General features: G+C 38.7%; 1 protein-coding gene across 1 annotated transcript in view; it reads right to left on the bottom strand.

The window, feature by feature from the left end:
- LOC133650639 (transmembrane protein 164) overlaps window positions 1–16,482 on the bottom strand; it is a 48,006-nt gene extending 31,524 nt beyond the window's left edge. Inside the window, exon 1 of the mRNA XM_062048133.1 lies at window positions 15,661–16,482. Coding sequence (XP_061904117.1) covers window positions 15,661–16,098 — 438 coding nt within the window. The 5' untranslated portion in view covers window positions 16,099–16,482. The remainder of the gene's footprint in view (window positions 1–15,660) is intronic.
- Between the last annotated feature and the right edge of the window lie 850 nt (window positions 16,483–17,332).

The raw sequence follows: 17,332 nt of genomic DNA, 5'->3' as shown, positions 1-17,332 counted from the left end.
TCTTGATCTGTGTGTTTAACTACACTTAACACGCTGGAAAACGTTCAACCAAAACAGAACATTCTGTTGCAAGACTGTTTGACTAAAATTAATCATTAAACTCCATCCGAGTTTAAATTTCACTTCCTGTTACTATAATAGACATTATACTGTAAAGTGAAAACTACTGCAGTGTGACAAACTCACTTATAAGCCAATCCTCATTTAACTTTACAAGTGCCAAGATAAAAAAAGATTGCGTTAAGTGCAATCGGCATTATTAACATCTCGTGGAGTCTTGGGTGCTATTGCTCTGACTGATCGTGTATACTGATACAGAAACATTGACCGATAATGCTGATATTGTAGGCACTTATATTGATATTGAATAAAGCTTGTTGACAACAAGATATTATCTTTTACCCACACAAAAACCTGAAAGCTAGAGAGAGGACATACAGAAGAAATAAGACAATCATAGGGAAAAAAGTTAATATAATAAATTCTTATTAATGATAGGCAAATGGGAAATCCTGTATTGGCAGCTTTTTGCTTCATGCAGATGTAACAAGTAAAAACAAAACTCTGCCTGGGCAAATGGGAAGCATCACCTTCTCAGTCAAGACATTTCAAAAGCCCTTTGGGACTCTCAGTGAGCTTGGCCTGCTGTTTCAGATTCCTCTCACTCACACACACAAGTACTATTGGAACATTTTGGGTCAAAATATTTTGGCTAACAACACCACCTGTACATATCTAAGAGTTGTTGTATACAGTTGAGGTGAAAGTTTCTTCAGAATTCTTTGAGAGCTATTCAAGAAGGGCAAAAGAGTGCAAGATTTTACGAAAGATGACAAAAAAAAGGGTCACACACTCCAGTCCAAGAGAGCAGAGTTTGAAGACTGCACAAGTTTGATAATTATCATCAATAATCAATTGATAATCAGTTTGTTTGATATATTTTTAACGTTTAGTATTTTTCATTTAAGTATTGTCCTGATATTTGTATTTTATCTTGTTTTGAAGTTCCGTGAAGCACAAACTCGGCGAGTCTAAATAAAAGACAAAATATGAACAAAACCTACAAAAGTTAAGCTTTTATTAAAGGCAGCAATCATAAATGAAGCTTTCAGCACATACACAACATTGAGATGTATAGTTATACGTTGATAAAGACGGGCAAAATCACAAATACTCATAAACAGCGAATGCAACAACAACCAGGCAGCAAACATGGCTGTAGACGTGAAGTTAAATCATGAAATGCAACTTTAACCAAGCTTAAAGGCCTACTGAAACCCACTACTACCGACCACACAGTCTGATAGTTTATATATCAATGATGAAATCTTAACATTGCAACACTTGCCAATACGGCCGGGTTAACTTATAAAGTGCAATTTTAAATTTCCCGCTAAACTTCCGGTTGAAAACGCCTTTGGATGATGATGTATGTGCGTGACGTAGCCAGTGAAACAGGAGTATTGGTATCCCATTGAAACCAATACAAAATAGTTCTGTTTTCATTTCATAATTCCACAGTATTCTGGACATCTGTGTTGGTGAATCTTTTGCAATTTGTTTAATGAACAATGGAGACTGCAAAGAAGAAAGTTGTAGGTGGGATCGGTGTATTAGCGGCTGGCTGTAGCAACACAACAAGGAGGACTTACTTGGATAGCAGACGCGCTAGTCGCTAACCGCATCTGTGATCGGGTGAAGTCCTTCGTCCAAGTATGACACATAGAATGGATCTGCTATCCCCGTTTAAATAAAAAAAATTAATTTCAGTAGGCCTTTAAACGATCCATGATTCATATTAAGAGTCTTAATACCAATTTTCTTGACCCAGCCACACACAAAATGTGTTAAGTCTCCATGCTTTTCCAAGCTTTCATCTGTTTTGTCGGGTAGAATGTCTGGATCACCAGTTAGTTCAACATGTCTGGGATCATGATTGAAGGATAATCCTTGATATCGTTCGACAAATATTTTCTTGATAACGTATAGGGATCGATTCAGTTCAGTTCAGTTTCAGTTTATTCCGAACATGCATACGATACAATGTAATGCATCACATATTTCCAGTTGTTTCATTACAGCACGTCTGAAAAGGAGAAGGAAGAAGCTGAGCTTATTTAATCCTAACCCTTTTCATACCATAGCAATTTTATCCCATATCCTTGTTTTCTGTAACAGAACAGTGAATAATAAATAATAAATAAATATTATACCATAGTAAGTAAACAAATATAAATACATAAATAATCTTTATCTCCAAAAAAAAAAAAAAAGTTAGATTTTTTGCTTGTATCTGCTTTTTGCAAGATGATCTAGGCCCCTTGCATATTCAGTTTGCGTGCTGCTTGCTGCACAACAGCCATCTTGGCTTGGTTGAACACCAGTTTTTCACTTTCGGGAAAAAAATCCTATGTTTGTGTACGTTTGTGTTTGTGTGAAAGTGTGTCCTTGTGCGACGTCCCTTTTCACCGTTGCGAAAGTCAGGCTCGTCACAACGTAAATGATGTTCAATCAGCATCGTGCCTCTTCCCTCTTACACAGCTGGAAGTGGAGCCCAGAAGAACAAGATAAAGAAATATGACTAACACTAGCATAGAAGTACAAACAAGATTTAAAGGAAGCAGCGACTTTAGTGACACACTTTACTCTCACTATCTGTTGCAGCTCACCAGTAATACTACCCTGAATGCGTACTTGCAGGCACTCAGAAAGTCTATGTGACTGAATTGGTCCCGACTGGGAGAATCAACACACCCATTAATTTAATCAGAAAAGGCATTTTTTATATCTAAATACTTTTTAGGCTGACTTTTTGTTTATGTGTCTGCAAAGATTTCGGGGCGGCATGGCGTAGTGCCAGAGCGGCCGTGCCAGAAACCTGAGGGTTGCAGGTTCGCTCCCCGCCTCTTACCATCCAAAAATTGCTGCCGTTGTGTCCTTGGGCAGGACACTTCACCATTGCCCCCGGTGCCGCTCACACTGGTGAATGAATGATGAATGATAGGTGGTGGTCGGAAGAGCCGTAGGCGCAAACTGGCTACAAAAGTAGCTTACCACCACCAGGTGTGAATGAATGATGGGTTCTCACTTCTCTGTGAAGCGCTTTGAGTGTCTAGAAAAGCGCTATATAAATCTAATCCATTATTATTATTATTATTAAAGATTTCACTCCTCTGATATAACAAAACATGTACAAAACCCAAAACCAGTGAAGTTGGCACGTTGTGTAAATCGTAAATAAAAACAGAATACAATGATTTGCAAATCCCTTTCAACCTATATTCAATTGAATACACTGCAAAGACAAGATACTTAACATTTGAACTGGTAAACGTTATTTTTTGCAAATATTAGCTCATTTAGAATTTGATGCCTGCAACCTGTTTAAAAAACACTGGCATATTTGGCAAAAAAGACTGAGAAAGTTGAGGAATGCTCATTAAACACTTATTTGGAACATCTCACAGGTGAACAGGCTAATTGGGAACAGGTAGGTGCCATGATTGTGTATAAAAGCAGCTTCCATGAAATGCTCAGTCATTCACAAACAAGGATGGGGTGAGGGTCACCACTTTGCTCACGCATTTGTTCACAAATTGTCGAACTGTTTAAGAACAACATTTCTCAACAAGCTATTGCAAAAAATTTAGGGATTTCACCATTTAGTAGGGGTGTAACGGTACACAAAAATTTCGGTTTGGTACGTACCTCGGTTTAGAGGTCACGGTTCGGTTCATTTTCGGTACGGTAAGAAAACAACCAAATATAAATTTTTGGGTTATTTATTTACCAAATTTGCAAAATCTTCCACCAAAAATATTTTTTTTGTGGAATATTTGATGTGAAGTAATCGGAACCTCGGATAGGTCAATAATTCATAATAACATTGATTTTGATTCAATATTATGTTTTGAGCAATGACAGTTTGAAAGAAAAAAAAAACAGCTTTGTTTTATTAGTCAACATTGCAACTTTTTCTAAATTACAATTAACCTTTAAGCTTTTTTATTTCACTTTTGTTATGTTTTTGTTTATTTTAATAGTATTTTTAGAATGTGCCGTGGGCCGCAAATGGCCTCCGAGGCACACTTTTGACACCCCTGCTATAGATAATAAAAAATGTAATCTGATAAATATATGGATAAAAAGCAGAGCCTGGAGACGCATGTGTGTTTATCATAGCTCTCTCTGTCTCTGCCCCTCCCTCACGAATGCTGCTGCGCGCACAATTTGTTTTGTTTTTAACCCCTTCTTAACCCCGAACGTACATTGAAAATACACGCAACCCTAACTCAAAATGCCAGACATTTGAGGCATTTAAGAAACTCTGCCATGACAGCTCCGCAAAAGAGGACATGTCCGGAGAAAAGAGGACGTATGGTCAGTCTATCATAGCCTGTTAGTTGTTAGCATGCCGTGTGTTGTGCCTCAGTGTGCATTGTTTACACAACGTGCAGAATGCTACTTAATGTGTCTGTGTGGAAACTCGTTTGGTACACCTCCGAACCGAACCGGAACCCCCGTACCAAAACGGTTCGATACAAATACACGTACCATTACACCCCTACCATCTACAGTCCGTAATATCATCAAAAGATTCAAAGAATCTGGATAAATAACTGCACATAAGCGGCAAGTCCGAAAACCAACTTTGAATGCCCGTGACCTTCGATCCCTCAGGCAGTACTGCATCAAAAACTGACATCAGTATGTAAAGGATATCACAACGTGGGCTCAGGAACACTCCAGAAAACCACTGTCAGTAACTACAGCTGGTCGCGACATCTGGAACTGCAACTTAAAACTCTACTATGCAAAGCGAAAGCCATTTATCAACAACACCCAGAAACGCCACTGCTTCGCTGGGCCTGAGCTCATCTAAGATGGACTGATGCAAAGTGGAAAAGTGTTCTATGGTCTGACAAGTCCACTTTTCAAATTGTTTTTAGAAACTGCGGTTGTCGTGTCCTCCAGACCGAAGAGGAAAAGAACCATCCGGACTGTTATCGGTGCAAAGTTCAAAAGCCAGCATCTAATATGGAATGGGGGTGTATTAGTGCCCAAGGTATGGGTAACTTACACATCTGTGAAGGCAGCATTAATGCTGAAAGGTACATACAGGTTTTGGAGCGACATATGTTGCCATCCAAGCAACGTCTTTTTCATGGACGCCCCTGCTTATTTCAGCCATACAATGCCAAGCCACATTCTGCACGTGTTACAAAAGCGTGGCTTCGTAGTAAAAGAGTGCGGGTACTCGACTGGCCTGAATGTAGTCTAGACCTGTATCTCATTGAAAAGGTGTGGCGCATTATGAAGCGTAAAATACGACAACGGAGACCCCGGACTGTTGAACAACTTAAGCTGTACATCATGCAAGAATGGAAAATAATTCCACCTGAAAAAATTGGTCTCCTCAGTTCCCAAACGTTTACTGAGTTTTGTTAAAAGGAAAGGCCATGTAACACACTGGTAAAAAGGCCCTGTGCCAACATTTTTGCAATGTGTTACTGATATTAAATTCTAAGTTAATGATTATTTGTAAAAAATATATTTCTTTCTCAGTTCGAACATTAAATATCTTGTCTTTGCAGTGTATTGAAAAGGATTTGCAAATCATTGCACTCTGTTTTTATTTATGATTTACACAACATGCCAGCTTCATTGATTTTGGGTTTTGTACTAAAAAAAAAACTCTGCAGAAAGACACTTTGTGTTCTTTTTGGTTGTGGATTAAAAACATTTTGTTCCTGAAATAATCATTAAACTTGTTTTATGTGTTGGTAAACAATTTTACAGTACCTCAAATTCAGACTGTATTTTAATGTATTTTTATTCAACATAAGATACAGAATCACCCACATATGCGGTCCTCTCCAAGGTTTCTCATAGTCATTCACATCGACGTCCCACTGGGTTGTGAGTTTTTCCTTGCCCTTATGTGGGCTCTGTACCGCGGATGTCGTTGTGGCTTGTGCAGCCCTTTGAGACACTTGTGATTTAGGGCTATATAAATAAACATTGATTGATTGATTGAAGACTATAGGGCTGAAGAGAAGACGGTGAAGCCATGGCAGTAAGCTTAACCAATAACTACTGTATGTGTCATTGCATTGCATCAATCAGTCACCGCACGCTATCAATCAGTCAGATCCAAATCAATCAGTATAGCCACATTATATTCTCCTCGACCATGGGACTGCAGTGCCTTGTTGCCATGAACCTACGGCATGCAATCATGTACCATGAAGGTCAGGCAATCTGGAAGTGCCAATGAGAAATATTCTCATGGCAAAAGTTTATAAGTGCTTGAGTTTGAGGCTTTGCTGTGTTATAATTATGTAAATCCAATGCATAATTATTTCTGGTAGCATTTGAATGTACAGGGACATTTTGGTACACACAAAGTATTAGTCCTACACATAGAAATCAGTACTATTTTCATGATAGCGATTGCTTCGTACATCTAAGCCTGTTTTCCACCGGAATGTGGTCAAAATTTCAACAAAAATGATGCGATGTTACAGTAAGTCAAAAGGTATAAAATAATAAAAATAATTGCAAAACAGCATCTTGTGTTTGCCAACAGTGTCAGTTTAGTTCATGAAAACTACAGCACAACATTGGTTAGATTATACAAATGTCATGTGTCAAACAAAATATTCCTGTAAGGTAACAATGCTCAGTTTTGATTTGGGCTTAAGTAAAAATTATCTTTTAACATTTGTGATATAATAAAACTAAAACTAAATTGTAAAAATCTAATATGCAATTTTTTGGTTGTCATGTGATGCAAGCGACAAAGAGGAACAGTACAGTACACTCACTTATGTATATTTTAGTCTGAATGCTACACAGTGGTTCTCCACTTATCTAACATTCAGCATTCACAGCCCCGCAAATTTTCAGATTTTAGGTCTAATATATATTTTTTTAATTTCTTCGAATAGAGGCTATTATTTCAGTAGAAACAAATAGAATTTCACTCTTGGTAATGCTTGCTAAATATATTATAATATAGCATAACATGTACATAAATTGAGTACAGCATACAGTACATGAACCAGGTTAGGATGTTACATTAGTGCAAGATGGTGGCACCCTGTTTGGTTAAAGCAGCAATAGATTTAAAAGTAAATCAGGCTTCAAACCTTGCAGTGAGATGTCAATTTTGCATAATTGGCCATGACGCATTGAGTTGTGCAACATATTACGGGTGGGCGCAGGGTTGATGCAAATAGCAATAGTATTGTTATCAGGGGTGTATATATTTTTTGGTTGTTTTCTCTGTATATTTTCACAATTATCTGTTCTCTTGTGTTGTTAAAATTACAATATATTGTTTACAAACTCTCTGAATAATAATCATTGGGTAAAAAAACGAAATATTTGAATTAGATCTAGATTAGTTTTTGCTTTTGCTTATTTTGTACTATTGACTTTATTTGTGCTCTAGAAGAATTTTTCACAAATAAGTTTATTGTACCAACATATTTGTCTAAAATTTCAGTTTTCTGCTTGCGTTAAATGAAAACTATTGAACATAAAACATTGTCATCCATCCATCTATCCATCCATTTACCACCACTTGTCCCGCTTTATGTCGCAGGGGGTGCTGGAGCCTATCCCAGCTGACTCAGGCGGAAGATGGGGTACACCCTGGACAACTCGCCACCTCATAGCAGGGCCAACACAGATAGACAGAAAACATTCACATTCAGTCAATTGGGCCAATTTAGTGTTGCCAATCAACCTATCTCCAGGTGCATGTCTTTGGAGGTGGGAGGAAGCCCAATCAATGAAAAAAAGATCCATAAATTAGCCACACTGTTTTATAATGCACATAAAAAGTAGCGGCTCATGATCCGGAATTTACTGTAATTCTGATTATTATGATGATGATTAACAGGAGCCCAACAAGGATCTGTCATGTACACATTATACATTAATGATTGCAAAAGCACTAGTCCTGGAATCACCTATGTCAAATATTCATATGACAGTTATTATGAACACTACTAACACACGAACTATTAAAAGCAGACATTTATTAATTTTCTGATTGGTGCAAACACAATTGCCTGGATCTCAATACATCCGAAACAAAATAACTGGTTAATCATTTTAGGAAGGAACAACACACTAGCAAAACACTCCACATTAACAAAGACACAATAAAACAAAGGAAGTCATACAAATACCTGGGAACCAAAATTGTTAATGAACTCACATTTCAAGTCAACAGTGAGAACTTTTTTGATAAATGTCAGCAACGTATTTGTTTTCTTAGAAAACTAATTAAATTGTGTCAGTCTTCTACAGATGCTTCATTGAGTCAGTCACTGTGTTTCCATGCACTACATTAATTTAATTTTTCAAATAGTTTGGTTTGTTGTATTCTTCACACCTACATGTTAAGTCCAAGTGTCCATGCACTCTCTCTAATTCGACTATTGGTCACATGCCGTGTGCCTCCCGTACACTGCAGGGCGCTGATTTCCTTTTAGCACGGATAAAAGCATTGCTATTCCGGCTGACCTATGACATCACACTAGGCATCTGCGTCTCCTTGCAACGTGCTGTACCTGATGCCTGCTGTAATATCGGCACAGATTACAAATACTACATCTCTAACTGCTGTGCTGATGTTAACTAGCAGACAGTATCAACAAATGATCTAATATTACGCTATGAACATGACGCTAGTACCAAGAATGTATCAGGGCGGATGCAGATTTGAAGTAAAAACGGATTGGCAAGAGTTTTTTTGAAGGAATTTTCAGCTGGAGAATCATAGAGACAAAATGTTTGAATGTCTCGGAGTTCATTCATAAGGCTCTGTGGATTGATGGAAGGAGTTTTAAATCCGAAGGAAAAGACTGTTCGTGGCCCCACTGCTACTGTTCTAAATGAAGGTTATGCTGTTATTCTGGACTATCTTGCCAGTTGTGTGCTGTTATTTTGGACTAACTTGCCAGTTGTGTGTAATACATAGTTATTGTTTATCAGTGTGGAGTGCACAAATGCAGCGTAAAGGTTTGTGTATGCTTTATTATTCGCCTTTAATGTACCTGCCTCATTCTCTTTCATCTCATTTGTATTTCGTTCGGGAGTCCAAATGAAGCCATTTCCTTAGCTACCTTCTTAAATAAATCTTTGTTTTTTTTGTTTTTTTACTATCGATGCACTTCAAAATGTTCTGTCCATCCATTTCCTACCGCTTGTCCCTCTCGGGGTAACGGGGGAGGCTGGAGCCTATCCTCGCTGGGCCAACACAGATGGACAAACAACATTCACACACTACTAGGGCCATTTTTTGTGACTGGTGCAAGCGTGATGCGAAGGGTCCTCTCCGGCCACACACCCCCTCTCGAGAGATCTGGTTTTCAATCGCATAATCCAGGTGTGTTAGTCCAACTTTTCAAAAACAGATGGTGATGTTTCCATGGGTTGTAGGATGCTTATTGAGAGCCGAACTATTTAAGAAACTGCACTAATTTAGTTAGGGGTGTAACGGTACGTGTATTTGTATTGAACAGTTTCGGTACGGGGGTTTCGGTTCGGTTCGGAGGTGTACCGAAACGAGTTTCCACACGAACATTTAACATATAGAAGAACATAAGTAGCCGCCTTTGCTTCCTTCTGCCTCTGTCTCTGTCAGTCCTCTACACAGCACCCAGCATTGTCCCACCCACACAACCATCTGATTGGTTACAAACAGAGCGGTAACAGCCAATCAGCAGTGCGTATTCAGAGCGGTAACAGCCAATCAGCAGTGCGTATTCAGAGCGCATGTAGTCAGTGCTTAGCGTTTAGCACAGGGGTGGGCAATTAATTTTTACCGGGGGCCGCATGAGCAACCCGAGCACTGCTGGAGGGCCACATCGACAATATTTCAATTAAATTTTGCTCAATATTATTTTTGATATATACCGTAAGATAAATAATAATAATAATAATAATTAATAATAATAGTAATACTTCAACATAGTGTGTGCAACAGCATTCCATGACTAATATAAATAAATTAACATTAATAATAAATGACAGTAAAATAAGCACACGTATGACTGAGGAGTCATAGTGTAACTTTGTGTGGTGTTTGAGTTGTCCGACTTTTTGTGTGGCCATAAACGCACCAGTGGTTTAGTGCTATGCGTGTTGGTGACAGATGACAAGTTGGTTTTGGCCTGTTTTGTACGGCAGAAAATGACTAGTTTTTCGAGATAGAATTGTTTTACTCATGTTTTTGGTGTGGTTATGTCCGAATATAAACAGTTTTGCTCAATATAGTGATCGATATAATTCCTGTCCTCGAAGCATCTCGATAGACGTTACAATAATTGAACGGTGTTCAATTGAACGGTGTTGACGAACACCGTTAGGGCCGCTTGTTGTCACTGTCACTCAAAGTTGCATTGCAAAATTACATATAATAAATATGTTTATTTTGTTTAGAATTCAGATGGGATTTGATTTGGTGCGCGGCATATATTTGCTGCGCGCAGCAGACGCTTGAGCAGTGCGCAATTGCGCAGGCACGCACCTTAGAGGGAACGTTGCTTTGCAGTCCATGTCTTGTTGGAAACACGCCATTCGTCATCAACTTTTCTCTTTTTAGCGTCTCGGGTGTAAACCGTGCATCACTTGTCACTGCATGTGCACCTTCACTCGCAGGTTACATACGGACACACGCCCATAAATAATACTTTTCAAAATAAAAGCAGCACAGTTGTATTGCGCGCACGACATAGATGTTTTTTTCAACTTTATTTTGTAATTAATGATTGCAGTTGTTCACATTCACTCACACGCATACGTCCACACGGAAGTAATACAAATAACGATTTTCAAAACAAAAGCAGCACCGTTGTATTGCACACTCGACATAGATACTTTTTAAAATGTATTTTGTAATTTATAATTGGCCTCACGTGGGCCGGACAGGGACGCACAAAGGGCCGGATGCGGCCCGCGGGCCGCAGAATGCCCATGTCTGGTTTAGCAGGTAAGCATCAGGCAGCGGACTCTCCCCAAATTATAATAAACACCTCCCAGTCAACTACTAGTAACATCACTATGAGCCCGTTGACCTTCTAGAAATATAAAAGGCAGTTCAGCTCGCTCGCAGTCCTGGCTTGAGGTGAAGGCTAATTCGCTTTTAGCGTAACGTTAGCTCATTTTGCGGTGTGTGGTTGTGTGTGTGTGTGTGTGTGTGTGGGTGTGTTACGGACAGCACAGCCCTGTCTGTCTGTTATTTCACTTTACCTATTTCTGTGTTGATTGAGCTGTGTTGAAGCAGCAAAAAAGAACATTATGTTAAATGAAGAGTTTCTGTCTCTGATAGTTGATATAATAATGTAACTGCATCATTAAGCCTACATGAACTCCATGGTGTTTCAGCTATAGTTACATTAATCATTAGAAATGCAGCAGCCTAGTTTTGAATGGCAGGGTCCCTGCTATCACATGTTGATAAAAATATAACATTTACATAATAAAAATCAACTACAGGCTTCCCAAATGCTGTAATAAATTAAGCATGATGAGTTGACTTGAAACTGTTTAATATTACACTTTGTATATGAAGAAGAAAAGTTTTGTCATTGTATTTAATCTGAGCAACAACTTGAGGCAGTTTAATGTTGATTAACGTGAGCAGAATTATTACAGTGTTCCCAATGTTAAAAGGATAAAGCCATTGTTTACAAATTTGGTAAATAAATAACCAAAACATTTATATTTTGTTGTTTTCTTACTGTACCGATAATCAACCGAACCATGACCTCAAAAACTGAGGTACATACCGAACTGAAATTTTTGTGTATCGTTCCACCCCTAAATTTAGTGCATGGAGACACATATACAGTACATATTACCGTCTGCTCAAAACAGTGAAAAACCGGGACCACAGACAAACCGGGTACTTACTTTAATTTAGTTTTGTAGCGCCCACAAAAATCAAAAACCTTTTAAGTGAGACTGAAAGGTATGCATTTGTTTTGAATAAACGAGGGCTGTCAAAACATAGTTACGTCTTGTGATTAATCACAAATATATTGCATTAATCAAGTACATACACAGATTAATAACACAATTATTTATATTATTTATTCTGAATTTATACATTTTTTGCACTATTTATTTTGAGTGCCCATGTTCCTTTACCTTAACTGTGAAGGTTACCTGGAAGACTGTGCGGGTTGTATATGTCAGTGCAAAGGTGAGTGAAGAGACTGGCTTGTGTGCTTGCTTGCAAAGTTCACTTCAAAATAAACCCAGATGGGACTTTAAAGAAAACTGTTACCAAGTTTTGATTAAGTAAATGATGTTCAATTAAAACATTTATAACAAATTACTGTATTGACATTCTAGCAATGAAATGGTATTATTGTACAAATATTGAGGTCTTTTTTAAAGTTAATTTACATAATGCAAGCAAGTTTTTAACCTGTGATTACCGTATTTTCCGCACCATAAGCCGCACCTAAAAACCACAATTTTTCTCAAAAGCTGACAGCGCGGCTAATAACCCGGTGCGCCTTATATATGGATTAATATTAATATTTATTTTCATAAAGTTTAGGTCTCGCAACTACGGTAAACAGCCGCCATCTTTTTTCCCCGTAGAAGAGGAAGCGCTTCTTCTTCTACGGTAAGCAACTGCCCTCATAGAAGAGGAAGCGCTTCTTCTTCTACTGTAAGCAACCGCCAAGGTGAGCACCCGCCCCCGTAGAAGAAGAAGCGCGCGGATATTACGTTTCATTTCATTTGTTTGTTTCTGTAAAGACCACAAAATGTCTCCTACTAAGAGACACGCGTATAAGGTTCCACTGACTTTTGATATTCATGTGAACCGCACTGTGGATACAACGGGAACACGTACGTTGAATATTCGCACCACAGGGAATGAGAAGTCGTCCTTCACCGTGGTTTCTAGCTTGCCATGCTAACGGCCAGAAACTTCCACCCACGGTGATATTCAAAAGGAAGACCTTGCCAAAAGAGAACTTTCCAGCCGGCGTCCTCATAAAAGCTAACTCAAAGGGATGGATGGATGAAGAAAAGATGAGCGGAGAGACCGGGTGACTTTTTTCACGCAGCTCCGTCCCTGTTGATCTACGACTGCATGCGCGTCCACATCACAGATGGTGTCAAAAAACAAGTGAAGCACACCGAAGAAGAATAATTTGAGGGATTTGTGGATGAGTAATAACTTCAGAAAGTGAGCTTTAAATGTTTATTTTGTGTGTTGTGTGACACTAACGTATGAGCAACGTTGAGTTATTGATGCTGCTATTGCTCTGCACTATTTTGAGTGTTACTATTTTTGTGATTGCACATTTGCACATTACATTTTGGGAGTGAACAGAGTTGTTAGAACGCTGGTTTGTAATATATTATTAAAGTTTGACTGACCTATCTGACTGTTTTTTTGACATTCCCTTTAGCGTAGCGTAGGTGCGGCTAATAACACGGGGCGGCTAATAGGTAAACAAAGTTTTGAAATATGCCATTCATTGAAGGTGCGGCTTACAACACCTGCCTTATGGTGCGGAAAATACGGTATTTTTGAATAATCCAAATTCAAAGGTGTGATTCATCTGATAAATGTTTTGTATCATTTGATTGCACTATAATAAACATCATGTTAAAATATTTTTAAGACCATTCATAGTCCTATTTAAGACATTTATGAGATTTCGATAGAATTTCAGACATAAAGTCCCTGAGGGTACCCTGAGATAAAGTACTATAATTCAATTACATATTCTATGTAGGGGTGTGCCAATTGATTGGTCACCCACCAGTATCAGCCAATTTCCCTGTAAAAGTACCTAATCGCCATTGCTGATGAATGTCTTTTAAAGGGGAACTGTACTTTTTATTACATTTTTTTAAACTTTTCCTATCATTCACAATCCCTATATAAGACTTCAACACATATGTTTGTCTTTTTTTTAATGCATTCTAACTGGTAAATAAATAAATAAATAAATAAAGGTTGTATATACATGTCGTATGTATATTTGTAATGTAGTAATGGTAACATTTATAACATTTAATATTTACGTACAGTATTTTGCTCATTTTAAGCATACGCGGCACAATTTCAAAAATGCATCACAACGTTCGCTTTTTTTTCATCAACAACATCACTGATTACTACTCACTGCAGACTTCATGAGAGCCAACACACATAATAAAACATCACTTACTGTACAATGTTTGCTGTCCTTAGTATGCCGACTGATAGAATCTTGTTATATTCCCGTATGGATGAAGGATGAATCATAGTCCTCGCGAAAAAAAAAGGGGTGGTGGAACCAAATGTCTTCTCGTGTCTTTCTTGCTATTCCCGGGTCTAAACCGGCTCTCAAAGCGTACCAACTTTTCGGATTACGTCCTGATTCTTCTACTATCAAGGTGAGAGGCATGATTTATGATCTATGACTTTCACGAGCACCGAAGAAGCAGCTCACCAGTCAATGAGGTCAACATAGCCACACAAGCTAGTGATCACAGCGCTGTTATGAATAGTTTGTCTCCGTTAGCACTTATAATAACAATATCACAAATATTTGGTTAATATTCAAGTCACGAAATGTAAATGGAATATGTTGGCGATTTTGGCGTTATTTATTGGGTTTTATGGGCTGAATAAAGGACCTCCCACTGGATCCATTATAAGCGGATGTTTATTAGTTAAAATGCATTTTTTAAAAAAGGCATCCGTCGTCATGTCTTTTGTAATGATTGTGAACGTAAGGCAAAATTCCCCCCAAAAAGTGCAGTTCTCCTCTGGCTGTTTATTTAGTTTTAGTCCCCCTGCTGACAAGTGTCTTGAAGCGAATAATGTCTGATTAACAAATATTTCTATATAAAAATGCCTTTTCTGATTACATTTTGTTGATTCTCCCAGTCAGGACCAATACAGTCACATAGACGTTCTGTGAGTGCATGCGAGTCCGCATTCGGGCCAGGATTACTGGTGAGCTGCACCAGATAGTAAAACTAAAGTATGTCAAGTCGCTGCTGCTCTTAAATGTTGTGTTTCAATTACTATGCTAGAGTTAGTCATATTTCTTTATTTTGTTCTTCTGGGCTGCACTTCCAGCTGTGTAAGAGGGAAGAGGCACAACACTGATTGAACATTCATTACCTCATGAGGAGACTGACTTTTGTGACGGTTTAACGAGATGGTCTTGCACACAGACACACTTTTACACAAACACATGCAAACGTACACAAAGACACAAAATTCACAGACACACAAACTCAGCATCAAGGGTTGGAATTGGGGGTTAAATCACCCAAAAAATTATTCCCGGGCGCGGCCGCCGCTGATTGCTCACTGCTCACCTCCCAGGGGGTTAACAAGGGGATGGGTCAAATGCTGAGGAAATTTTACAACACCTAGTGTGTGTGTGTGTGACAATCATTGGTACTTTAACTTTAAATGCAATTTTGGCCACCCTTACACTAAACTAAAACTGAAATAATATATTACTGTTAAACATACTTTTTAGGTTCAAGATGTTATTTTTTTCAGGGCAAATTTAGGATACAAACGGACATATTAATAAACTATTTATGTGGATATAAAGGATATTGTGGAATACTTATGTGGTAAGTGCTGCTGGGGCATATAACTCTTACCTGGATCATGGTGACCACATGACAGGGGTTCAGCAAGTAGATGACAGTCTTAGTGGCAAATTTGAAGCCCACCTCCACTCCAAAAGTCAAGCATAGTGCAACAAGCAACAGGTTCTTGCTGAGACTGTCCTCTTTTGATTTTGTGCACTCTTTCTCCGCCACTATCAGCTCTTTGGAGATGTTTATTTTCTTCAGCGCCACGCTAATCTCAACTATGGAGAGGAGGATGACCACCAGACTTTCACAGACGCGCTGCTGGGGCGCCAGGAAGGCGGCACATTCCGGGCCCCCGTTGCCCTCAAACTTGGGGTCCACCCCGCCGTACACCCAGTCTAACAAGCTGTATATGTTATACCTGGACATGTTCCTCTTCTCGTGGTGGAACAGATACGAACAAGACGGGATGAAAGACGTCACACTGACCTCTTGGCGAAACATGAACTGCAAAATGTTTAGCAGTAGGTGGAGAGGAAGACATGTACAAGCCCCCTTGCCCCGTCGCCGCTTGCTAATTAGCCAAACCTTCTCCCCGGGCGGATGAGTAACTTCCAGCTAACTGCAGGAGGCTGCCAGTAAACCGTCAAAACAAACCAGTTGCACCACCGGGCTTACTAAGAAGCTTCTTTTCTCATTCATCCCCACTCAACTGGCGTCGGCATTATTTAATACAGGGTTACGCGATGTTTGTAATTTAATACACAACCCGAGTTAGCAACAGCATCGGTACCGGGGAGCTAGCTGGCTAGCTCTAGCTACGAAGCAAAAATTGCAATCCCCGAATTTTGCTTGTCAGACTGAGCAGCAACGCCATTGGCTTTGGCCAACTGTGTTGCGTTCATGGCCCATTTGCAATGTGGCAACCAGCGTTTAAAAAACAAAACAGGGCATTATTAGACAATTTTCCTCCATTTTTACCAATTCTAAACCTTCAGTTAAATGTATGTTTTCCTTGAGTGGTCATTTCTTAGAACATTTGATTTTCTCAGTGTGACTTTCACATTACATAGGAAGGGCGTATTGCCTGAAAGACAATAACAGGGACAAACATTTTAACAGCAGTATCCAACACAAGCAAATGGTGGTGCATTAGTATTTACCGGAAATTACACTTAGTGTTTACAATCTGTGTTATGTTTTTAATCTGTGGTGGAGGACCAACAAATTAACCTATAATTTAATAAGATAGAGGGACAAGCGGTAGAAATGGATGCATGGGTTTTGTTTTCACTTACATTTCTTCAGACGGACAATTCTTCTCAACAGAAGTGGAGAAAAATAATCTTTGAGAAAAATATAATTGAAAATATCTATATGCACGCACAACAATTAAAACCTTAAACATATCAATACAGCATGTGTAATGAAATTATGGAATGGATTACAAAAATAAATCAAACAATGTACAGATATGATCCAGTTAAAAAAAAAATCAAATTTAAAGTGTTTACAAAGTACAAGGCAAAGGATTACTGATACAAATATTGAACCTGATTGAAGAATGACACATAATCTATCACTTATTCAGTAAATTATGTCAACCCATCCATCCATTCCCTTCTTGGGGGCATACTTGCCAACTGAGACCTCCAAATTCGGAAGATTTGGGGGGTTTGAGGTGGGCAGGGTCGGGGTGGGCGGGGTTAAGGGGGGATGAGTATATTTATAGCTAGAA

Source organism: Entelurus aequoreus, linkage group LG05, assembly GCF_033978785.1.
Source record: "Entelurus aequoreus isolate RoL-2023_Sb linkage group LG05, RoL_Eaeq_v1.1, whole genome shotgun sequence".
In the NCBI taxonomy this organism is placed as follows: Eukaryota; Metazoa; Chordata; class Actinopteri; order Syngnathiformes; family Syngnathidae; genus Entelurus; species Entelurus aequoreus.
Note: the sequence above shows the minus strand (reverse complement) of the source record. Positions and strands in the feature narration are given on the sequence as shown.